Source organism: Caretta caretta, chromosome 5 (genome assembly GCF_965140235.1).
Source record: "Caretta caretta isolate rCarCar2 chromosome 5, rCarCar1.hap1, whole genome shotgun sequence".
Taxonomy (NCBI): Eukaryota; Metazoa; Chordata; order Testudines; family Cheloniidae; genus Caretta; species Caretta caretta.
In genome coordinates this window covers 43,455,383-43,480,569 of record NC_134210.1, presented here as the reverse complement: position 1 = coordinate 43,480,569, position 25,187 = coordinate 43,455,383, and the positions used below count along the sequence as shown (strand labels likewise).

Here is a 25,187-nt window from a genome sequence, read left to right as displayed (position 1 = left end):
AATGGCATAGGCAAGTGGAAGAGAAATTTAAAGCAATTTAAGGGAAGCTTCTCACAATGGAGCGGAAGGACAATTACAATGACTGTTACTATTTCCATGTGATTTAACAGCAACTAATTTAATTACTTATTGCCACTGCATTAAGTCTATACTAGCCAACCTGTTTGTCAAACCATACTAGGTGGGTACAGCTATGAGATTAAAAAAATCCCACAAGTTACAATTCTTAATGTAATCAAGCAATGATAGTGGTACTAATTAGAGGTATGCAGAAACTATTTAGTAAAATTTAAAATATACATTGTTTTCTAGGACAAGCTGAGTTATTTGGGAATTGGTGCTAACTATTGCACACTGAACTGGAAAACTGGTTTTGCGTATGGCTCAAAGAACATGACAGAGCTTGAGTCAAACCATCTCAAGATTCCTCTTCTGAGAGGCACTGCTCACAAAAGGATCTGATATGAAGGAACATTACGTTTGTGTGTCTCCTTCCCAACATAATACCAAACAGTCAATTCTGAGACATATCATAGGCATTATCAAGAAATGGTAGTACAATTATCAAAAGGCATTAGTGAGAAGTATAATATGGGCTACAGACACAGTCTGGCCTAATGCCAAATACACTGGCTAAGAATATAGCAACTCTCTTTACTTGCTATGAGGCGACCACACCACAGAGACAAGTGAACCAATGAGAGCAATGTTAACCCTTTCAGGAAGACTGACTTTTATAGCTGCCGTAATAGCAGAAGAGATGTTAGCCAAAAGAAAGAGTCTTTTAGAAAGCTTGACCAACATGTAACAATGGATGAATGCCTTGAAAATACAGGTGAATTAACTGATCAAGAGATTGTGCACCCTATCAGGCCCACAGAAGTGACAGCTAATGAGGAAAAGAAAAGTGTTTTTTGCATCAGTCTCTCATCTTACAGAAGCATTGTCTATCTCAGGCACTTCTAAGACAGCTGTCACTGTAGTATCTATCCATTATAAAAGCAACACACAAGGTTCTTATTTTTCTATGTCAGGATAGAATAACGATGTTCTGGCTCTCAACACAGTGCCCACAGAAACTGTTAAAAGGAATCTATACATAGTTATACCCACAAACACTGAACACATTTCACCAAGAGTGTATGAAAAAAACGGTCACTTACTTTCTCATAACTGTTGTTCTTCGAGATGTGTTGTTCACGTCCATTCCACAAGCGTCGGAAACTTTTTCCCTTAGCAGCTCCTGTCGGGCCGGCGGGCCCCCCGAGTGGTACCACTGTGCCCCGCATATATACCCCCACCGGCCTGACCCCCTCCAGTTCCTTCTTGCCAGCGACTCCAACACGGGGGGGAGGGGGGTGGAATGGACGTGAACAACACATCTCGAAGAACAACAGTTACGAGAAAGTAAGTAACCGTTTTTTCTTCTTTGAGTGCTCGTTCATGCCCATTCCACATTAGGTGAATTACAATCTTACCTCTGGAGGAGGGTAGGAGTCACAGAACAACTGCTCGGAGGACCGCTCTGCCAACTGCTGCGGCCTCTCTGGCCTGCTGGTTGACTGCATAGTGAGTCATGAAGGTGTGCACCAAGGACCAGGTGGCTGCTCTGCAGATCTCCTGGATTGGGACCTGTGCCAGGAACGCTGTGGAAGTTGCCTGCACCCTGGTGAAGTGGGCCGTGACCGCTGGGGCCAGAACACCTGCGAGTTCATAGCACGCCCGGATGCAGCTTGCAATCCGAGACGAAATCCGCTGCACCAACACTGGGAGGCCTTTTAAGTTCTCGGCCACAGCCACAAACAGCTGCACGGATTTGCGAAAGGGCTTGGTGCACTCCAAATAGAACGCCAGTGCTCGATGCACATCCAGGCTGTGCAAGCTGCGGTGACTCGGGTCCGTATGGGGTTTGGGAAGAACACCGGCAGACAAATGTCCTGGCCCAGATGGAATTGGGACACCACTTTAGGGAGGAACTTGGGGTGCGGCTGGAGCTGCATCTTGTCCTTGTGAAATACTGTGTATGGTGGCTCAGAGGTGAGGGCCCTCAGCTCAGACACCCTTCTGGCCGAGGTAATGGCAACCAGAAACGCTACCTTCCAGGAAAGATGGAGGACAGAACAGGTAGTAAGGGGCTCGAAAAGGGGTCCCATGAGTTTAGAAAGGACCAGGTTAAGGTTCCATGGAGTGACTGGGGGGCGGGAGTACAGTAACACCCTCTCCAACCCTTTAAGGAAACGCCCCACATTGGGTGGGAAAACACCGAGCCCCCCCGAGAACCCCGGATGGAAGACGGAGATGGCCACCAGGTGCACTCTGAGTGAGGACGGGGCTAGCCCTTGCTGCTTGAGGTGCAGGAGGTACTCCAGAATGGCCTGCACCGGGGCCTGGCCCGGCCACACCTGTCGGGGTTCACACCAACACGAGAACCTTTTCCACTTGGCCATATAGGCCGCCCTGGTAGAGGGCTTTCTACTGCCAAGCAGAATCTGCTGCACAGGAAGGGAGCACAGGCTCTCCAGGGCGTTTAGCCACAGAGCCTTCACGCCGTCAGGTGCAGTGCCTGCAGGTCGGGGTGGAGAAGCCGCCCGTCATCCTGTGTAATGAGGTCCCGGTGTAGGGGCAGGACTACTGGGGCGTCCACTGACAGCTCTAGGAGCAATGTGTACCAGTGTTGGCAGGCCCAGGCTGGGGCGATGAGGATCACCGCCGTCCTGTCCCTGTGCACCTTGAGCAGGACCTTGTGCACCAAGGGGAGCGTGGGGAAGGCATACATCAAGGCCCCTCTCCACGGGATTACAAACATGTCCACGAGTGAGCCCGGGCTGCTGCCCTGGAACAAGCAGAACTGCAGATACTGGGCGTTGGCCCTGGTGGCAAACAGATCTACCGGGGGAAACCCCCACCTGCGGAAGAGCAAAAGCATGACGTCCGCCCTGAGCGTCCACTTGTGCATGCGGTACAACCTGCTGAGGGAGTCCGCCAGCTCGCTCCGCAACCCCGGGAGATAGGACGCCTCAAGGTGAATTGCATGGGATATGCAAAGGTCCCAGAGGAGGAGAGCCTTGCGACAGAGTGGTGAGGAACGAGCCCCGCCCTGCTTGTTTATATAAAACATGGCAGTAGTGTTGTCTGTCAGAACTGTCACGCTGTGACCACTTAGAGTGGCGTGAAAGGTCTGGCAGGTGAAACAAACCGCCCTGAGCTCCTTCACGTTGATATGGAGTGACCGCTCTGCCTCGGACCACAACCCCTGCATCATGAGGTCCTCTAGGTGAGCCCCCATCCGTGGTCTGAGGCGTCCGTCACCAGCGTCAGGTGCACAAGTGGGGCGTCAAAGGGGATGCCTTCGCAAACCACAGGCTGGGACTGCCACCACAGCAGGGAGTCCAGCACATCCCTTGGGGCTGTCACTACCAAGTCCAGGGGGTCCCTGCCTGGGAAGTACACCCAAGTGAGCCACGCCTGCAGAGTCCTGAGTCTCAGTCTTGCATGCCTGACCACGTGCATGCCATGCTGCCATGGGGCCACTGTTGTTGGAAACTGGCGCAGGGAGGCCACTGCTTGTTGGATAGCCTGGAATCGGGATACCGGAAGGCTTGCCCTGGCCTGCACCATGCGTGGGTACGAGAGTGGACTTGGGGATGTTGACCAGGAGCCCCAGTTTGTGGAACAATCTCAGAGCCACCTCCACCTGGCCCCGCACCTCTGCCTCAGATCGGCCCGCCAGGAGCCAGTCGTTGAGGTATGGGTAGACCCGGATTCTCTGCCTCCATAAGAAGGCCGCCGCCACTGCCATGCACTTCGTGAACACCCTTGGGGCCGTGGCTAGACCAAACGGGAGAACCGCAAACTGATAATGTTCTCGGCCCACAGTAAAGCATAGGAACTGCCAATGTGCTGGGAAAATGGCGATATGAAAGTACGCGTCCTTCATGTCGAGGGCGGCGTACCAGTCCCCCGGATCCAGGGAAGGGATGATAGTGCCCAGAGACACCATGCGGAACCGGGCCTTGACCAGGAATTTGTTGAGCCCACACAGGTCTAGGATTGGGCGAAGGCCCCCTTTGGCCTTAGGGATGAGGAAGTACCGGGAGTAGAACCCTTTTCCCCTTAGGCTGTGAGGCACCGCCTCTACCGCCCTCGCCCATAGCAGCAAGCGGTCTTCCTCCTCTAGGAGATGCTCATGAGAGGGGTCCCTGAAGAGGGACGGGGAAGGGGGAAAACTGCAGCGAGTACCCATTCTGCACCGTGCGTAAGACCCAACGGCCCAATGTAATGGTGGACCACGCACGGAAGAAACGGGACAAGTGGTTCAGGAAACCAAGGGACGGATCCGGTGACTGGTCTAGTATGCTGTCCTCAAGCGCACCTTCAAAAGCCTGGCTTAGTGCCCAGCTGGAGTTTGTGATGGCCTTGGTTGTGGCCCGGCGCATTATTGTTGTTATTGTTGTTGCGCCGTCACCTGTTATCCCTGCCTCATGCCTATGGCGAGGCTGGTACTGGCGTTGAGCGGGAGGCTGTGGCTTAAAGGGCTTCCTCTGGGTCGCCAGGGTGTGCATACCCAACGACTTGAGCGTAGCCTGCGAGTCGCTGAGGCTATGCAGCCTCGTGTCTGTCTGATCCGAGAAGAGCCCGGACCCTTACAAGGGGAGGTCCTGAAGCGTATTCTGGACCTCGGGGGGCAGGCCTGACTCCTGGAGCCACGCAGAGCGCCTCATGACCACCCCGATGTGTGTTCTAGCCGCCGCCTCTGCCAAATCCAAGGAGGCCTGGAGAGAGGTCTTGGCTACTGCCTTGCCCTCGTCCACCAGGGCCGTGAACTCCTGTTGGGAACCTTGTGGGAGGTTTCCTTAAACTTCCGCACCGCCGCCCAGGAGTTGAAATTGTGCCTGTTGAGAGTGGCCTGCTGGTTGGCAATGCTCAACTGAAGGCCCCCAGATGAGTACACCTTTCTACCAAAAAGGTCCAGGCGTTTCACCTCCTTGGCCTTAGGGGCCGGGGCCTGCTGTCCATGGCGCTCCTTTTCGTTCACCGCCGAAACCACTAGGGAGCATGGACTCGGGTGGCAGAATAGGAACTCATAGCCCTTAGATGGGGCAAAGTATTTACGCTCCTCTCCTTTAGCTGTTGGAGCGCTGGAGGACGGGGTCTGCCATATAGTCTTATAGTTAGACTGAATGGTCTTAATGAGCGGGAGCACTATTCTGGACGGCCCTTTGGGGCTCAAAATGTCCACCATGGGGTCCTCCTGCTCAACCGTCTCCTCCGCCCGCAACCCCAAATTTTGGGCAACTCTGTGCAGTAGTTCCTGGTGGCCTCTATGGTCTATTGGTGGAGGGCCGGATACCTCTGAACTCGCCACTGCCTCATCGGAGGAAGACGAGGAGGTTAGCTGCTGCTCGACCCCCTTTGGTTGGTCCTCCTGCTCCCCATCTTCTGTGGCAGGGGCCCCCGGCTCAGGTCTAAGCTGGGGGAATGCTGGAGGCCTGGATACTATTGCCTCCAGCACTGTCTGGCATTGGAGCGGGGACCGGGACCGCTGCACCGAGTAACTTGCCCTGGATGGGGCCCTTTGGTGCTCCTGATAGGCCCAGGGGGTCCAGAAGGGCCAATGGCCTGGCGGCCCCCATTGACGTTGCCAGCTCCCCTGAGGGTCCCTGCTGTCCGGGCCCCGGTGCAGGGAGCTATAGCGGCCGGAGCTGGTGCCAGACTGCGGCGATGCCGATCGCGAAGGCCATGGCGGTGCCAACCATCTGCGCCAGCGGGAGAATGAGCGGCTCCTGGCTGAGCGGGACCGGAACCCCGGGACCGGGACTGGCGCCGGCTTTCCCTGGATCGGGACCATCTGCGGGAGACCTCTGGCGAGGGCTGTCTCAACTCCTCCCAGTGCCAGTCTCTGGGCGGTGCCAGAGAGCGGTGAGCACTTCCTGGCGCTTCTTCGCATCGACCCACTGCCGGTGCCGCAATCTCCTTCTGAGCCGCTGGCAAGTGAGAGTCTGCGGAGTCGGAGCTCAACTAATACCAACTCCGGGAGCGGTGCCGGGACAGTGTCTTCGAGCGGCACACCATTGCTGGCTTACCCCTCAAGGTCTCCCCATATGGGAGGGGGCTCGCCGCCGACAGCTCGATGAGGTCCTTTGCGGCCTCAAAGGTGCCAGGCGTAGAGGGCTGATCCATTATGCCCTTGAGCCCATCGTCCGCACTGAGCTCACTTAGATCTGGGCTCGGTGGGGCTTGTGCCGCCGGGACCACCTGTGTCACTGGTAACCATGGCCTTCCCACTCTTGTTGGTGCTCGGTGCCTTGGGAGGCGCCAGCCTCCTGTGTAGGGAATGGCCACGCCTTCCTTTAGGCTGTGCCGGGGGCCGCACCGGGGAGGACAATTGGTGCCGGGGCCTAGCCTGGCGCTCCGGGGCCAACAGTTTACGGTGCTTCGCCAGTGCCAAGTCTCCCCAGCTCTGGGGCACTATGCACCGAGGAAGCCTGAGCCAGCGTCGGGCGCTCCGGGCCCAGCGGCTGCAATGCAGCCTCCATCAACAGTTGCTTTAGACGAAAGTCTTTCTCTCCTTGTCCTTGGTTTGAACACCTTGCAAATCCTACACCTTTCAGTTTGATGTCCGTCCCCCAGGCAACGTAGGCACGAGTTGTGGGGATCACTAACTGGCATAGGTTTGCGGCACGTGGGCCCGCGGCCCGTGCTGGAGGCCTCCAAGCACCTAATCACTTAAGTGTTCACAATCTATATGTAAATGAAGCCACAGATGGTAAGAAGGAACTGGAGGGGGCCGGGCCGGCGGGGGTACATACGCGGGGCGCAATGGCGCCACTCAGGAGACCCGCCAGGAGCCGCTAAGGGAAAAAGTTTCCAACCTAATGTGGAATGGAGGTGAACAAGCACTCGAAGAAGAACTACATTTTTAACTACAGTCAGACAATCTTGCTCACACGAACCTTTTTCAATGTTCAGCTCTATATAAAAAATAAACACACAACCAAATGCATCGATTCTTTGTGGCTTAATTGAGTGCCTATTTTCAGAAGGAAACCCATACAGAAACTACATGTTAGATACCAAACCGTGCAAGCAAAGATTCCAGATCCTCTTCCTGCTCTCAGCACTGGCTTTTCCCTTTTCTTTTCTTCCTACTAACAGGAAAAGGTACATATCTAGGGCAAAATTCACAATTGTGTCACTCCCCTTCTACAATGCTATGACTCCATTCAGTGAAATTATACCTTTGTAAAAAGAGGAATCAGACCCCTCATGTCCTAAAAGAGGGAGAATGTATTGTACACAGCTCCTGAGTGAGTAGAAAATGTTAAGAACCTCTCTAGCCCCTCCTCTAGAACACTAACTTCTCTAATTCTCCTTCCTCTGAGCCTGAAACACAGGCTAAGGTCTAATGAACATTTTCCAGATTCTATCACCAGTTTTCTCCAACAGGCTACCATCAAAACACATTCCCATTCCCAAATTAAGTCAACTAAAAAGGCAAACAGTTATGTCACTGTCATTTTCTTGATTTCATTTCCTTCCATACATAGTATGTTCTCCCCAACCCCAATGAACAGATTAAGGGACCAACTTTTATGTCAATTTCCAATATTTTGAGAAGAATTATTTCTCTATAGGTAACAGGATTCAGGGCATCCTTTCCCACCGAGAAAACTGTGTGGCATAGCGGCCTCAAACACATTTTTCTGGGAAATTACTCCTTCTCTGTCTGAAGTTGTAATGGTAGAAGCAGTGAGTAAGGACTTTGGGAATCCCATATTTCTATGTTACGGAAGACCTGGACCTGTTATGTCCAAGATTTCAGCGCATGATAGTTTCACTGTGCATGGCCAATTGCACTGTGTCTCATACGTTAGCCTAACATCAATTTATATATTACTCCAGGGAAGCTCCTTTGTATGCTCTACGCCAGGCTATGCAAGAAGGTGTTTACCATCCCCAGCTACAAAGCCAAAACAGAAACTAGAGAGACAATGTGGTCCAATAAAAGACAATCTCTTTTATTGGACCAACTTCTGTTGGTGAGAGAGACAAGTTTCCGAGCCTCACAGAATTGTTACTGAACCAGCTGTAGGGGGCATGTGACCATAATGGAACAGAAGGCCCAGTAAGACTTTTCTAAACAAGTATGTCCCTTCATGAAAAAACACCCCTTTAATGCAGAAAAGAGATGGTATCATCAGAATACTTATCTGGCATTGGCAACAATAATTCTACTTTCCCATGCCCACTCCCTCCCCAATGAAGGGAAAGAGCATCATTTTACCCATGCCTTATCACCACAAAAAATACTTTAATGTATTTTTTGAAGGATAGTGTAAACACAAACTATATTAGACTAGCTCTGGGTCTGAGAGACCAGTCAACAGCAAGGAAATTCTGAGCTACGGATCCTAATCTCAGCAATGTAATGTCTACGCATTTCAGCGCATGCCACTGAATATATCTCAGCTGCCCCTCTGCTTTCTGAAACAGAACTCCAGAACAAGACAAAGACAAATTATGAACACGGAAGGAAATCAGAATCACTGTGACAAAATACAGGACTGTGGAAAAAAACCTCTAAATACGGAAGTTGCTTCCGTTGTTGGTTACTTTTAATGATCATCATCTTCAAGTGGTATCTTTTCACATACCCACTACAGTATACTTGACATTTCAGAATCAGAGTGAAATGTCAGTGTTTAATGACATCACCAGAAGGCAGCTAGAAAAATAAGTTAATTTTTTGGTTGATGCCTCAAAATCACTTTATAGAGAACCCATTCATTGACAAGTTACAAAAGTCATTTAGAGCTTCGTATTCAACTATTTCTGACTTTTTATTTAGCAATAATAGCAGTAACAGGAAATAAATCAAAATGTTGTTAAATGATTAACAGATGAGTTAGTCAGGATGAGATGTAGGAAGGGCCAGTTTCTGTTCGAAAAACTGAGTGTCTAAACAAAATCAAAATGCCAGAGGTTACTTAAGTCTATCAATTTACTATGGTTTTTATATATTTTGAAATGCAATCCAAGTAGCTTCCTGCTTTTTCCAGAGTATGGTGGTGGCTGGGCAGCAGGCACCACCATACCAGGACCCCAGCTCAAAAAAATGACAGGCGTGTTCTGACACAAGGGCTGAAGTGAACAGCATACAAAATGTATGAAAATATGCAGTTATATAGAATCCTTACCCTTTACAAATCAGGTTTCAAAGTTAAACGTGTAAGATCTATTATCACATGATCAATTTATAAGAAATCAGACTTGTGATAAGATTACTCTTTGAAGGTTAAGTGAACCTTCACCTAAGCAAGTGATGAAGTGATCTTCTGCTCAGAGGCACATATTTATAATGCTTCTCTATGGCTGTATTTCTATGGTCCTTTAAAATTTACTGTTCAACTAAATATACACATTACTTATTTTGCATTACTAGTACTACTTAAGGCACCCATCACCTCTAGTGTGTTGTATTATACAGGTAAAGGTTGAGTCCCTGCCTTGGAGAGTTTACAATCTAGAGACTTAATCTGGCCAGCACTTGCTAATGGGCATAGATTTCTGTGGAACTATGCTTGAAATTAAGTGTTTGTAGGACCTGGTCCTTACACTGTGAACATTCCACTTTAGGACCAGATCCTAATCACAGGTATGTGGTGTGCATCACACACCTCTTTAAAAACAATCCAGTATTGCATGTGTGCACTGCTAGTTTTGATATTAGGAATATATTTAGTGAATGGCTCTCAACACTCTTTAAAAATGCTCAGCTAAGTATAATGGGAAAATGTAAATATACAATTAAATGTATTTGAATATCCATACAAAAAGATTTAATAAAGTTATAACAGATTACAGAAATAAATTACAGAATGTTTTGTTATCTTGAAAATATTTATGCTACAGAACGTTGCAACAGACACAAACCATTACAGTTTTACCTATACCTTAATCCATACAGAATGCTGTTCAATTCATGTCAAAAGGCAGCTATCCGGTTTACATTACTGAGTGGATTATAGCAGGTTTAGTAGGAGGAAATCTGTTTTTACTGTGAAGAGCTACCTCTTGAAACTGTTAAATCCTCTTTTAAATGCTGTCACTGGCAACTCCAACATATAGTAGTTGAGATTCCCCCGCCCACACACACACACAAAATCAGTTAATATAAAAGGATTCAGGCTCTAAGAGACTAAGGAAAAGCATAAAAGCAGTTTATTTTAAAAAGTTAACCTAGTTCTTATGGCCAAATAAAGTAATACAAACTTAAAGAAAAACAAATGGACTTTAACCAGTAAGAGGTCCCAGGGAGTTTGAACAGATAGTTTATCACAGTGACTTAAAAGGTTTGTTATACAACAACAACGACTAAAGATTTCAATTTGGTTTTATTTGTCTGATAGAAATTACATCAGTCTTTAGAAGAACTGGGTTATCTGGAAGCATCTCTCAGTAGGAACAACCAGGTTTCTGTGAAGTTCACAACTTTTGGAAGTTCAGTGCATTGCAGAGCTTTTTTTGTAAGTTGTACATTGTTTAACAAAACCATAGTGATCTCACATACAGCATGAGCTTTCCCTCTCTCTCTCTATTGAAATATTGCGGAAAGGAAAACAAAAGAAAGGAAGTACATTCATTGCTAAGAGTGACTTGAGGAAAGGGTTGGTTTTTTTAAAAATAAACAATAAAATACAGTCATGTAGTTTAAAGTGGTGCTCTATTTTTCTTCAGTTTTGAAGAGTCACCGTATTCCATCCCTAACTGTGAATTTTCTTACACATATTTAGTATTATTAAGAAACTGATTTTCAGAGCTTAATTAATATTAACTACTTTCAAAAAGGGCTAACATGGTCTAATATGCAGTTAGCATAAGCAAGTACAGATTTTGAGCTAAAGTAATAACCATTAGAGATAAATGAAAAATTCCCAGTTGTGCACAGCACTTGCGAAATGAACAATTTGTTTGAATTATTATTTTTGTGGCATACTGTGGAATGATGGCTTGAAAAATGTGATTTAGATGATAAGCATGTTTTGAATTATTTATCTTTCTTACAATGCAGCTCAAATGGCCATGATTTTGTTGAAGTTTTAAAAAATAAAAAATCCCGCACACACTCCCCCTCCCCCCACCAAATAATGGCCTTATTTTACTCAGTTTTAGCTTCAAATACATCTTTATATTTAAGTTACTTTGTTTAAAATATAACAAATTCAAACATGGTATCACAAATCAATTACTTTTTTTAAAAAATACATAGTCTCTCTTCTGATTTCCCAACCTACAGAAAAAGATAAACTTGAAACTATAGCCCATATTAATTATTGCTGAAACTCCAATCAACAGCTGCACACATCTGCCATGAATGCCCAGTGATGCTAAGCTTAGATTCCCCTTGACATGCTACTGTGTCAAACATATCCATATACTTCACCATAGTTGTAGTTAACTACACAGAACACTGCACTTTTAAATCTTTAGTGTCAACATATTAAAAACCAAACTTCTTTGCTGAAGAAAATGTTATTCTAAATACACTTTATAGATATTACTCTCCTCAACCTCATCCTCCTCCCCCCCCGAGACGGACAAATCATCAGACAGTTCCTATGGAAGGGAGAGCTGATGAGCATTCTTACATGTTGTACCTGTAGCATGACACCCAACACATCACACTGAGATATGTAGTTTAAAAAATTGTCCATACATTTGTGTACAGTAAAGGAATGAAACAAACTTTGAAATGATCAGTGGTTCATTTGAGAAAACAAATTTCATGAATGGACAGTTTCCTACCTGAAGCCCTCGTCTCCTCAGAATGCTGGACTCATCCATTGCACTGTTTAGCTTCTCTCATTCCTCCCACAACAGTATAGCCATGCTGTACTACCTCAGACTTCAGCACCCTTATTCAGATCCTAGCAGCTGCTAAACACTTACATCACAGTTTATCTGATTGGAGATTGAAAGTCAGCTGATTCTGGTTTAGTTATTCACTCCAGCAACTTCAGAGATCATGAATGCTTGCAGTACTGTGTTACAAAGCAGCAAGTGGACTCCAGACACCTAACACATTCATCCAGGCAGGAATAGCTATTAGACAGAGGAAATCCTGTGAGCATTGTTCTATTCAAACAATAACCCTGGCATCCTGTGCTAACGGCAAACCGCTCTGGGCACGGACTTCTAGGTCAAGCACTTTCAGAGGCAACTGTAAGGTCAAAGTGTCTGAGTAAATCAGCAGCGACACCTCAGTACAGGCGGCAGCTGATTACGATGGTGAAAAACTGTGGCACAGCCGGTCAGTCAAGCAGCACGACCAAGTCTGGCTCTCATCGTTTTGATGGCATCAAAGAAAACAAAATGTAGCATAACACGCAAGCTGCCTTTTAACAACACAGAGGCAGTTTTCCAGTCACCGCTGGCATTTTACCTAACAGCTTGAAAGCCAGTTTATTTACATAAATACCTTGGAAGCCTATTCTTAAACCACAAATTCAGAAACATTTTAGAGTTTAAATGTAATTCACAGTAATATGAACACCTGATCAAAATGTGGTAAAGTAAAAATGAAATGCATTCATTAGGTGAAATGTTAACCCAGATACAAGAGTATAAACAGTCAAAACATAGGATTCCCTGCCTGGCTCATTGATATAGCTCACCTCACAGCTAACGAACGGTTGGCATTCTGCAGAAAGGGAATGCCTGGAAAATTCAAAGCAATTTGGGCTGACTTTTTAGAGGTCTATGATTAACATAGACCCCGAAGATAGATATGTCATGTCCCCACCCTTCCCTTTATTCTAAGGCTCTTTATTTACTTAGTGTATTATGATGAATGTGGTATTTTGGTATATGTTTTATTTGGAAAAAATAATAAACAAACAATAGGATTGTAGTTTCACAGGCTATTTCAGCTTGTTTACCTTGTTCATAATCATTTAATTTCAATTCAAGGCTGCCAAGAGATGAATATTAAGTTTTCATTATCTGCATAGTTCATTAGTAACACTGTGCTGTAATGCCACTTTATAAGAAATTACCCCTCTTTGTTTTCAAATTGCACATGTTTAAACTGAAGAAGCTGTGTGGGGTCTTATGGTTAAAGAAAAACAACAGGAGACAGCCACGAACCCACCTAGTGACATTGGGCAAGTCACTTGGGCTCCTAGGCCTCAAATCAACCAAACTGGACAAAATGGATGGAAAAAGAAACAATGAAGACAGCTCCATACTAGAAACCAGATGCTGTGTCTGAGGTGGTCATTCCTGGATAAACATACTAGGTCACTAAAAATCTTAGAGGTTTAAGAACTCAGCCACTCAGTTAAATTGATTGCATTTTATGTTCAAAAATGATCTCTGCATACATCTGTAGATTTACATGGGAAAAATCTTGTCAAGAAATACTAAACACACTAGCAAGAGAGAGATCCTCACAAGCATGTATGTAGATTTTCAATTTGGGATTGATCAGTTGACACAAAATAAATTGGGAAACATCCAGGCATTTTAATTTCCTACTCTTAGGAAAAGAGTTACAGCATTTCCAAAACCAAGAAGCACAATCAAACCCTGAAATGTCAGATTACCAAAAGTCCTACTGTAAAGACAAAATAAATTTGAGAGATTCTGGACACAGATGTGACTGCCAGCTAATATTCAGAGAGGGTACCACCCTTTTTTTGGGGGGGACTTTTCTCCTCAGAGCTAGGGAAACTTGGTACTTCACAGAAGGGAATTTTAACCCTTTGTCCTCATCCCAGTGAAGTTAACTGCCCTGATTGGCTGGTGTTGGGGAAGTTTTTTATTTCAGAAGTGTCATCCCATGAATGACATCACAGCCCATAGAAATGAAGTTTAGCTGCAGGGATACGCACATCTATAAGGAAGTAGCAGGTACTTCTGCAGATGCCTGGCTCTCGTACATTTTCATTGAAAGATATGATGTACCTAGAAAACTTTTCTGGGGGGAATGGGTTGGGGGTGGAGGTGAAAGATACAATTCTTAGCAAAGGATATAAAAATCAAGGTTAGTATTCAGCCATTAACAATGTCTAAGAGGAGGATTATGACAATCACACCATCAAATCTAGTATGAAAAGGTATTGATTTCCTGTCAAAATGCATCACTTTGAGAAGTGGACCACATACATTTTACAGAAATAAAACCCGCTAGAGGCAGAAAAATTTGGGACAAAAATAAAAGGTTGCTGAGAGAATAACACTGAACAGCAATAGCATAGGTGAGGAATAGGAAAAGAAAAGTTGCTCCATTTGCCCTAGGGCTACATACCTTAACATGATCAAAAATGTATGAGAAATGAATGTAAAAGTTATACAGTAGCGGCACTCATGCACAGAGTGCAGAAGGTTCTGACACTGACTTGATTATAAACACCAATTTTCTGAGGCTTGCCATTATGCTGTAAAAGATTCAACTTTGCCAAAACTTCCTAAATTAAGTTGCACTCGGAGTAGTTTTTAAAAACATATTTTTAAAAACAAAAAAAGTGTTTGCATGTCAGATGTTTAAATTACATACCTACTAACTCAAAGACAGCCCTTTTATTCCACTGATGTTTCAAATCATGTATATCTAATGAGCCAGATCCACAGCTGTGCCAGAGTTCCAGTTAAAGGCACCTTGGCATTCTCCCAGTTCCCAGGAATGGTAGCAGCCAATTCAAAACCCAAAAAAAGCAGCACAACAGCTATTTGTTAAAACTTCAGTTTAACCACAGACCCGACTAGATAGCCAGCAATAATGATCTACCAAGTACTAAAAGTAGGTCAACATCTCATTCCTTTCCCCAAGCTTAAAGAGAACTAGGACATAGGTACTACGCAATATAATTTTTAAATAAAGTCCATTAAACTAGAACCTGTGGCTTTTCTGATTTATTCTTTATTTCCTTTATGCCTCTCCTTCCAATTCATTCTGGTACCATTCTCTTCCCAGTTCCATTTTTAATCTCCTTTTCTTGTTTCAGCTTTTATTTCCTTTTTTTTTTTTTAAATAAAACTTTCAAATTTGACGACACTGTTCACTCCACGTGCTCTCATGCATCTTTTTTTGCTTGCTTTCTCCCTCTCCAAAAAGTGAATGGGGAAATGAGTCAAAATAATGAAACTTTCTGAAGTTTCCAGTGAGGACTCTCAAAATGAATCTGAAATGCCAGTTGGGGTTTGTGGGATCCCTTGGTACAGTACAAAACCCGGCAGTTTGTCCCATGGAGTGCACCACATATTTCAGCTGGTAATAAATAAATAAATATAGATATAGATATATAGAGAGATAGATATAGATATATTTAGCTAATCCTAGGTGCACATTTAAACAAATCTTTTTTTTTTTAAGTTTAAGAAAAAGAAAATTTCTTAAAACGCAAACTGTTGCACTTGTTTTCCCCACAAAAATGTCATCAACTGGTCTAAAAGACAGGAATGTTAAAGTTAAACATTTTGTTAGTTGTATCACGACAACAAATGTACAATTTAAGACACAGAAAATTGTGTCTGGTTTCCCAGTGTACAGCTTTATGAGTGACTGTACTTCTGTTTAGCTTCAAAGCCTGTAAGGTATTAAGAATTCTGCATACCGAAACTCAGATCATTTCACAAGGTTAAAACTGTGATAATAAGTAACCCACTGCTTAACAGCATAGCTCACAAATATCCACAACCTGACAAGAAACCAGAAATGTCAGTTTAATCCAAATCAAATAATACAAGGAGTGTCTATTTCTGGGAACAGACAACTGAAAAGAACTAGGAATAATCTGTACAGAAAGGAATTTCCTGAATGAAATTACAACTTTAATTAAGACAAAATATTGCCTCTCTGTTGCTCAAGATGTAACATTTACATAAGAGTTATGTGAAAGGAAACTAAAGGTTATTCATGTAATAACCTAAATAGGTAGGCAGGCATGTCAAGGAAATAAAGAAGACTGCCTTTCAGTGAAAGATTAAATTTATCCCAGATAGAAAAGCACAATCACCTTTCCACTGACCATATATATTGTATCAATTCTAGGAATGGCATTTTAATATGCTTATATTGCATTTTAGCATGAATTACAGAGGGGCAAGCAGCATACATTTGCGGCCATGCTATCCTACCATTTAAGCAATTGTTTCCATTCAATCCATAAGCTTTTTTAGATGCTTCATGATGCATGCACTTGGTGTTTGATGCAGCATAGTACATGTAATTTGCATCACAGCTTTTCACAAGATGTTATACTGCTGTCTGGAGGTGTCTAATTATTTCTACCACATTAACCAACAAAAGTATAACTGGTGAAATGACAGGAATCATACTACTGAACAAAATGACATTCCAGAAAAAAAATGATAAAATATAAATTATATAAATAATGTTCTTTGGAACACTAACCATGACATCCTCATATACATATGAAATACAGCAGACTGTCCCCATAAATACCCTCACATCAATCACAGGAGGAAAAACACTGGATTGGTTGCACATATACACACACACACACACCCCACAAAATACAGCATGTCTCATAAAACTGAAAAGTAGAACTTGATTTTTTTTTTTTCCTGTCAGGAGGAGCAAAAGCATTTTTAAGAAAAACCAGCAAAATTATTTCTGGAAGATTTTTTTCCTCTCAGCTGTATGGACAGAGTATGGCCTGATTAAATATGATGAAGGTCTCAATATTTAGCATAGGTACGTCTCCACAATAACATTGTCTGTTTTTACTTGAAACTGCAAAGAGGTGATGGGAAGTAACATCACTACAGTAGATGATTTAAGAAGCAATTCCACAAATTTAAGCAGTTTATAGTCTAATTAATATTGCTATTCATTGCAGTCCCCATATTATTTTTCTAATTACATCATCTAATCTTCAGTGTTTTGAGAGAAAAGTTAGAAATTACTAAGCCATCACTTAATTGAAAAAAAATCAAGCTTGACCGTAGACCCACAAGTTTCTGTAATTAAGAATTTAGACAGCTGTTTCATATGATTTTATACATAAACACGCTCCATATGTGGTGGTAATATCCACATGACACTATGGTAGCATGTGACAAATTGTATTTATTACATACCCTGTATCAACTCACCTGAACTCTACCCACTAAATTGCCTCTGTCAGTACTATTCTAAGAACCTAAATCTCTCGGCAACATCAAGCCAACATCATTGCATTTTTAAAGTCAATCTGCTAGAGAAGTTTTTTATTTCTTTCTCCTCAGATGTGGGAATTTAAGGTTTAGGAAAATCCGTCCGACATCAGTGATTGGTTTAAGGTCAGATAACTTGCAACCCAGGAGGGCTAGAAACTGATATTTTACACTACTGGAAAGGGGAGAGCCCCATCTAGCTTCCAGTGCTGGAAAGCCCTAAGTTATTGGCCTTTAAAATTAATGGTATTTTTATGCACAAACATAGCATTTAGGTGATTCAAGAGGAATTTTACATTTGCTATATTTTTCTCCTTGTCTTAAGAAGTGCAGATAGCTGGACTTAACATACCTAACACGCTTAGTTTTACAACTAGATGGATGCAAAAAGAGAAACGTTTAAAACTAACCATTTCCAAGACAACTTTTCTGTAATGAGGGTTAGAAAGAAGAACCAGGAAAAAAAAAGACAGGGTGGTGTGATGTGTTTTATTGAAACTCACAGCAATGCCACTTAGGAGTATCTGAAACTCGTACTGATAAATCCATTACACAGTCACACCCATCACCATTTATTCTCTCGACATATCCACAATGCCTCCCAAAGTAGCCTTCACGCACCCACAGTTCACACAGACATATCTTATGCAGCACACCAGACCTAAACCATGCAGCAGGGACACTGATCCAACCCATCTCCATTCACTGCCCACTTCCCTTACTTCAGTCCCATCAGTACAATGTTGGGAGGGTGCTGTCAATGTTAAACTCAGTTTCAAAAATTAAATACAGATGTCTTGCAAAAGGCGTCAGGGGAACGCAGGTAGTTTGAGCAGCTAAATAAGGGAACATTAGGGCTTTTGGTAGTCGAGTAGTGTGGAAGGTGGCTTTAATATTTTGGTACTCAGGAAATCTGGCACAAAGGATGGATATATCACCTCTTTCCTGCCTCCCTTTTGAGCAGGGGTATAGGAGACTAAAATTTCAGGGTGGGGTAGGTACTGAATTTACTTGTCCCCCCTTCCAGCAACTCTTGACAGCAGCTACCCCACTACACCCAACCCAAATATCAGCCACAATTGCTAGCAAAGACAAGAATGGTTCCACTAAATCGTCACCAGTCAAAGCATCAGTGCTCTCATTAGGTTGACTGGGCAGTTCACACAGCTCACAACTATTGTTTCAGGTGATGTGCAAATATTAGGGAGGTTGTGGAATCTCTGTCATTGAAGGTTTGTAAGAACAGGTTCCTTTAGACAAACACCTGTCAGGAATGGTCTAGCTATTACGTAGTCCTGCCTTGAGTGCAGGGGACTGAACTAGATGACCGTCCTACACATCTATGATTCTAGGCTTATTGCTTCTTGGTATTTTTGGGTCACATTTTGAAGGTTCCCTTTGCTATCGTAAGGGTTAGAAACTGTTTTTTATCTTTTTTAAATGAAAGCTTAGATTCTGGAGCACAAATACACAGAAATTTAAAAAAATAAGCCCTAACTATAAGGCACTTTTGTGACCCAGTAATTCGGTTTGATTTCAGAACCCACTTCCCGCAACTGGCTTCCCTTCTCCATTGCATCAAGTTTAATTTTATTAGGTCTGAGCATGTTAAAAAATCCAGATGTTTGTAATGAAAACCTCAATGTAGGACTATCTATACAAGGTAAAATGAAACATTGATTAGAGCATGAATGGCACTGAAATAGGGCAAAACCACTTTGTATTTTAAATCTGAAATCCCAAGCCTGAGTCAAATTCAAGACTACCTAGAGGCTTTAACTTCAATGAATTTTGTCTTCTTCGCCAAAGGCCTTTATTCTGATCTTATTGAGTGAATACAAACATCCTAGTATTTGCAGCAGAGCATCTATGCAGTTTATAAAGTGCATAATACTGATGAGAACCTTCAAAGATATGGAGGCTCAGTTTGGCTAAGAATGCAAATGTACATAGTTGAACTTTCAGCTATCCAAATGCTCTACTAGCCCAACAGCTCTCCCTGCACCAATTTAAATGTTTTTTTAAATATTTTGGGTGTTTTCCAACATTTTCAAACATATTGATTTCAGTTACAACACAGAACACAAATTGTACAGTGCTCACTTTATATTATTTTTATTACAAATATTTGCACTGTAAAAAAAGAAAAGAAATAGTAATTTTTCAATTCACCTCCCACAAGTCCACTCTGTCCTACTTCTTGTTTAGCCAATTGCTAAGACAAACAAGTTTGTTTACATTTATGGGAGATATAGCCAGCATTGCAAGGTATTTACGTGCCAGAGATGCTAAACATTCGTATGCCCCTTCACAGGCTTTGACTTGTTTGCTCTAAAGGTTTACATTGTTTTGTTTTTTTGAAAGAGATTACGTTAAAAAAAAATAATTCTATGTTGCTAAATTGCACTTTCACAATAAAGAGATTGCACTACAGTACCTGTTTGGGGTGAACTGAAAAATACTATTTATTTAGTTGATTTTTTTACAGTGCAAATATTTGTAATAAAAATAATATAACATGAGCACGGTACACTTTGTATTCTGTGTTGTAACTGAAATCAATATATTTTAAAATGTAGAAAAACATCCAAAAATATTTATAATAAATTTCAATTGGTATTCTATTAACAGTGCGACTAATCGTGACTTTTTAATCTCACGATTGTAATTATTATTTAAATAGTTTGAGAGCCCTAATAAATGCTCATTCATTTCTATATTGAACAGTGGCATTTGGGGCTGGGATTAGAGATTCAGAGTATAACTACTTTTATTTAATACAGTACTTGTTTATAGTAGTATTCCACTACGTGTTAGGCACATTCCAGATGAACAAGAAGGAACCGCTTCTGTCTTAAGGATCTCAGTCTAATGATGGGCAGACAAGGAGACAATGTAGTGGGAATGGGAAGATTTTTTTTTTCAAGGAAAAAAAAAGAGTAATCATTACAACCGGGCTCACATTGTTCTTGTTAGGGCTGGGGACACACATCATCTGCCCAGAGGTTCCTGCATCTGGTGTAGTTTGAGATCTTTTAGGAACCATGCTGTACATCAGAGTCTCACCAATGACCTAACAGAATATTATGACTATCTTTCAGCCTCTACAATTTATAGACAATTGACAGTCTCTTTTGCCTATAATGGATCCTTAGAGATCACACTAGAATTGTTCTATAAATGGACAAGCAACAGGAACAACATATATGGGACTGAGGTTAAATTACCTATGGTGATAATTGAGCTTCAGTTCTTAACAGCATCATAGAGAAACAATGAACTCCTATTTAATGGCTAGGTGGCTTTCCTCTACCACAGCACTCAAAAAGTTCCAAGCAGATAAACTGTATTAGTACAAGATAGTGAATCTGGACTGCATTTGCCTGGAAGCAGAGTCTAATATATCTCACAGCAAGGAATTTTGTTCTAAGTTTGCAGTTATGAGTTTTAAAAAAAAAATCTCTAGTCTTTATGTTTTTCAGGACAACCTTCAAACTGTGAACCTAGTCTGAACTGATGAAGTTATGCCTGCCTAACTCTTCAGACAGACAAACAGTAGCTCCAAGAGGTGTGAACTTTCCCTATTATCTAAATGGAGTGTTAACTTTAAATTTCTAATAATTTTTAGAAAGTGAGTATGATCCAAACACGCAAGAAAGGAGGATATCATGAAAATCTGCACAATACATGTGAGCAGAATCTCATTTTGGCATCTTTACGTGATGTCTTAATGTGGGTGGAGCTTGTTATTTTACCAACTGCTAATTCAATCCCTATTCTTTAGTTATACAGTTCTCTCATTGAGATCGCCCAAAGGATACAGATGCACAGAATGTGAGGACAAAATATCATATCCCTAAAACATGTTGAATTTATGCTGTATGCAGATTACAATCCACTGAGATCTTAGGTTTTCATATATGGAATCCTGGGTTCATTTGCTGATTGTTCATTGCTTGTGGACTAGCAGACTGTTTACTTGAGACCAAATTAGGTCACCTAAACGTTCCACTCATCCCATTGTGAGGGCAGCACAGATGTCAGAGGTCAAGATTAAGGTGCATCGGTACATTAATATTAACCTCATCTGCCTGCTACAGCATTCTAAAATTCAGTGGTTTCAGTTCCAAAGGAAGTTTACACCCATCATGTTTTGCTGAGTTCCATATCTGATAAAGGAACTCCATATGAACTTTTCTTCATTTCATGTTAAAATTGTTCAAAACTGCTGACTCTTCCAAGTTCCAAACCAAAGACACAAATCTAATCCCAGAATCCTTATGGAAGAAAGGGTCCACTAGAAACTCTCACCAGATGTTAAACCTGGGTCAAATTTCAGATGTAAAACAAAAAACAAAACCAGGTAAATTTAATCCAATTTATTTGGGTGACATGGGTGGGGTGGTGAGATATTAATGAAAGTTTCACCCAGCTACTGCCTGTGATATTTTTGGCTCCAGCCTGTTAGGGTCTTTCTTATTTTCAAGAGAAAAGACCCTGTACCTAAGGGCAAAATATGGACTACTGCTTAGCAGACTATTGCTTATTATAAAGCACTCACTCACTGGGACCCAATTAAAGTTGCTGATGAAAATAGTCTCAAAACCACATGAGAAGTCTTAGTAGCAGGTGAAACAATTTGCAAAAGCCCACACTTTGTTGAATACACATACAAGTTTTTCCAATGCTGTCATTTATGTGAAATCTGCAGAAACTAGAAAACAATGAGACAATTAAATCCTAAAACTACTGGCAAAGCCATATGGAGGGAGGTGGAGGGAACTGCATTTCATTTTATCAACTGTCCCAGGTAAGCGCAGAAAACATTAATGTTCATATACAGATAGACACAAAACACACATCTATTATTTAAACAAAACCCCAACTGCAATGCCATCTACTGAGGAATTCCCAAAAGACTTTCTCCAAAGAAACCCTTCAAGTTGTTAGGTTTTCTGATAAAGCACTTTAACTAAGGAAGTAAGTCAGTGGTGGATTTTGGACCAATTTTATCACATACCATGTGATAAACGATAAGTATTACCAGCTCTCTCTCTTTTAATGATTTATTTACTCTTCTAGACCACATCTTGTACATACAGTACATACACAAGGCCGTTATAGGTGATTTGTACGTTATCTTCAGAAAACAAGCAAATACATTCTCAGATTCTAGACTGTTATAAAGTCAGTATTGTCCTGTTTGAAATTCTTAGCTCATCCATTTATATTAATTAATCTTAATGGTATCATTAACATACAATGTGGTTTGCAGCAACTAATTGTATTTTGTTAGACTTGAGCACTAACAATTATGGATTCTATTACCACTTAATAAGGCATAGTAAACAAATCTCCACACAATTCCAGATATTGTAATGAATACACATTTTACCATTTAAAATGTGAAAGATACAATAAATTGAGCAGATATCATTAACTGCTAAGAGAGTCTTCGGATATAAATATTTTCCTAAACATAATTTGATAAACTTTAAATGTAGAATGTTCTCTTCTTGCTCCTTTGACTTCAACCAGTTGCACTGCAGTGAATATGTAACTCCTGAATGTTATAAAAGTGGCGTATACCACTAGATAAAGTGATGTGAATTAAACTCATCTCTTTACCTTAACAATTAGGAGAACAATCTATTTGTTGTATGGCCAAAAAACAGTTCCTAATTCATCCAATTCTCTCCTGTTCAACACATCTTGGATCTCAAGGTTTAATTCGTAAGAGGCTATTATATACAAGAGACCCTCCCACTGCTAACTCAAAATTTCTCTCAAGCATCAAATCCTGTCAACCAGGAAGCGGTGATATATTTCCATAATCTTCTGTATAATTTATTGAGAGATTTTTTTATGTATACAAAACATTAGTAAAATATTCTTGCCACACAATTTCTTAATATTAAGTCTCATACATATTGAAATTCTTAACATAGGTATGTACTTTTCCTTTCTCTCTTTTTAGATTATACATGGAATGTGCATGAGAGAGAAAAAAAATTTTAAAACTGCAGCAGCCAATTAGAAACACTATTTCTGTCTTAACTTTAGAAAATCCCAAATATATCCATAATGCATTGCGACACAAAACTTCTCCCTCCTCTCTTGTATCCCCACTTCTCTGTTCCCTTTCCCTATATTCCTGCTTACAGCCAACACAAACCTTGCTGAAATCTTTTCAGTACCTCTTGGAGCCCCGATTCCTCTTTTCCCCCTACAAGCCCTACATAGCCTATTTTTCCCCCACAAGCCTCCAGGCTCTGCATTGTAGCAAAGATCCTTCTGAAAGAGACTCAAGACAGTCAAATAAGTTGGTTCTTCACCAGCTAGTAGCATCACTTCTGGACAACAGGAGCACTGCTCCACACTGGGTGGGCATCAGCATGCTTCTCACACCATTGGCCCAGAAACAAGAGGACAGGACTGCGATGTCCTGCCAGTGCAACCTTCAGGCACACAGAGAATCCCTTTCAGTATTAAAAATCTAACCAAAGCCAACCAATTAGATTAGACAGATTATGAACATCCAAACACCTTTTATTATTTACTTATGTTTTTAAACTATGTTGAGAGTTTGCTAACCAAGTTTGCTAACTTTCATTGAATTGGCAGAATGCTACTTAATTTGCATTCATTTTTACCATCACTTTAATTATCATTAGCGTAACTATTACATACTCTTCAAAGAGTTGGTCAATTAACCAAGATATTTAGTTGTATATCCAAGAGAGGTTACTAGTAAGCCATTCCTACAACATGGTACAATAGATTGTTTTGCTATTTTCAGCAACCAAATGCCATTCAGAATATACAGCATCTGGAAGAAATTCAAGTTTAATATTCCCTTTAGAAACACTGTTATTTTTGCTCTTCTAGAACTGATAAATCTTTAAAGACTTTCTTTATATAGGTGGTAGATTCTTCAAATAAAATTATGCTCTACTTATACTGTCCAGGTACAGAGATTACTGTGGGACAGCAACACCAATCTACAAAATATAACAAAGACCAGAGGAATAGCAGTTGCCTTTTCTGGAAGGGAGGGGAAAAAAGGCTTTTCTATTTAAATTACTTTCCAGGCTAGACCATCTTAACATTCTTGAAAATGAATTTCTCTCTCATATAAAAGACATGTGTTTACAAAGTGTGACTTGGTAATAATTTAATGAGTATAACAAAAGTAAACATTCAACAAGGGTCCAGAGATCACAAATACACAATACATTAACTTTTGAGACACATTTGGCTCTTGTGCCACCTCCTGGACAAAATACTTCTTGCACCAGCTCATTTTAGAGAGAGACCGAGAAAAAGGGAATGTGTGCTATTTGTTTATTTATGAAGTTTTAACGGGTTTACAAATTATTAATATGCAAATACCAGAAACAATATTATAAAAACTAAGCTTAATTATTGTAATGATTGTTTAGAGAATCATTATGCAGTAATATAATCATCAAATCTCTATTTAAGACAGTGGTCTATATCACAAGGTATAGTTACAGGTAATTACAATACATTGATGACAGTAAACACTCAAGCAATTTAATATTTCTCTTTCCATCAAATGTAGTGCTGCTTACTGTGGCAAAATGTAGCATATACGAGTTCACCGTACTGATCACACCATGATTCACAGAGTCAGTAAGCCTGTTTCCAGCTTCAGAACACTACAGTTAACCCCACTGTTCCCAGTGTATATTATGCAGTAGCATTAGAGAGGGAAAGTCTTTCCAAATCTTCACAGGTGATACTTCTTCACTAAAGCATGACATATGATTTCTCCACCAGCTATTTCAACATGAACTGTAAATTGTTATTTATGTTCAAAGTTATACTTTACAAAATTCTGCTAACCTACCAGCCTCAATATTATCCTACCACAATGATTTCCAAAGAATGAAAATACACACTGCAAAAGAGTTTTGTTAACTTAAAATTCAAAACTTTTCAGTTTCATCAAGTTCATCTTTGCTCTTCTTATGAGAAAGGATAAA

The 25,187-nt window shown here is 41.7% G+C and overlaps 1 protein-coding gene across 8 annotated transcripts in view; it reads right to left on the bottom strand.

Moving 5' to 3' along the window:
- MAST4 (microtubule associated serine/threonine kinase family member 4) overlaps positions 1–25,187 on the bottom strand; it is a 436,616-nt gene that overhangs the window by 253,472 nt on the left and 157,957 nt on the right. The window contains exon 1 of one of the 8 annotated variants that reach the window (XM_048849936.2): positions 11,806–12,028. The exons of 5 other annotated variants lie outside the window; for them this stretch is intronic. In XM_048849936.2, coding sequence (XP_048705893.2) covers positions 11,806–11,844 — 39 coding nt within the window. In that variant the 5' untranslated portion in view covers positions 11,845–12,028. Of the gene's footprint in view, positions 1–11,805; positions 12,029–25,187 lie in introns of those variants that run through there. 2 more of the 8 variants (XM_048849938.2, XM_048849944.2) reach the window with 2 other exon arrangements.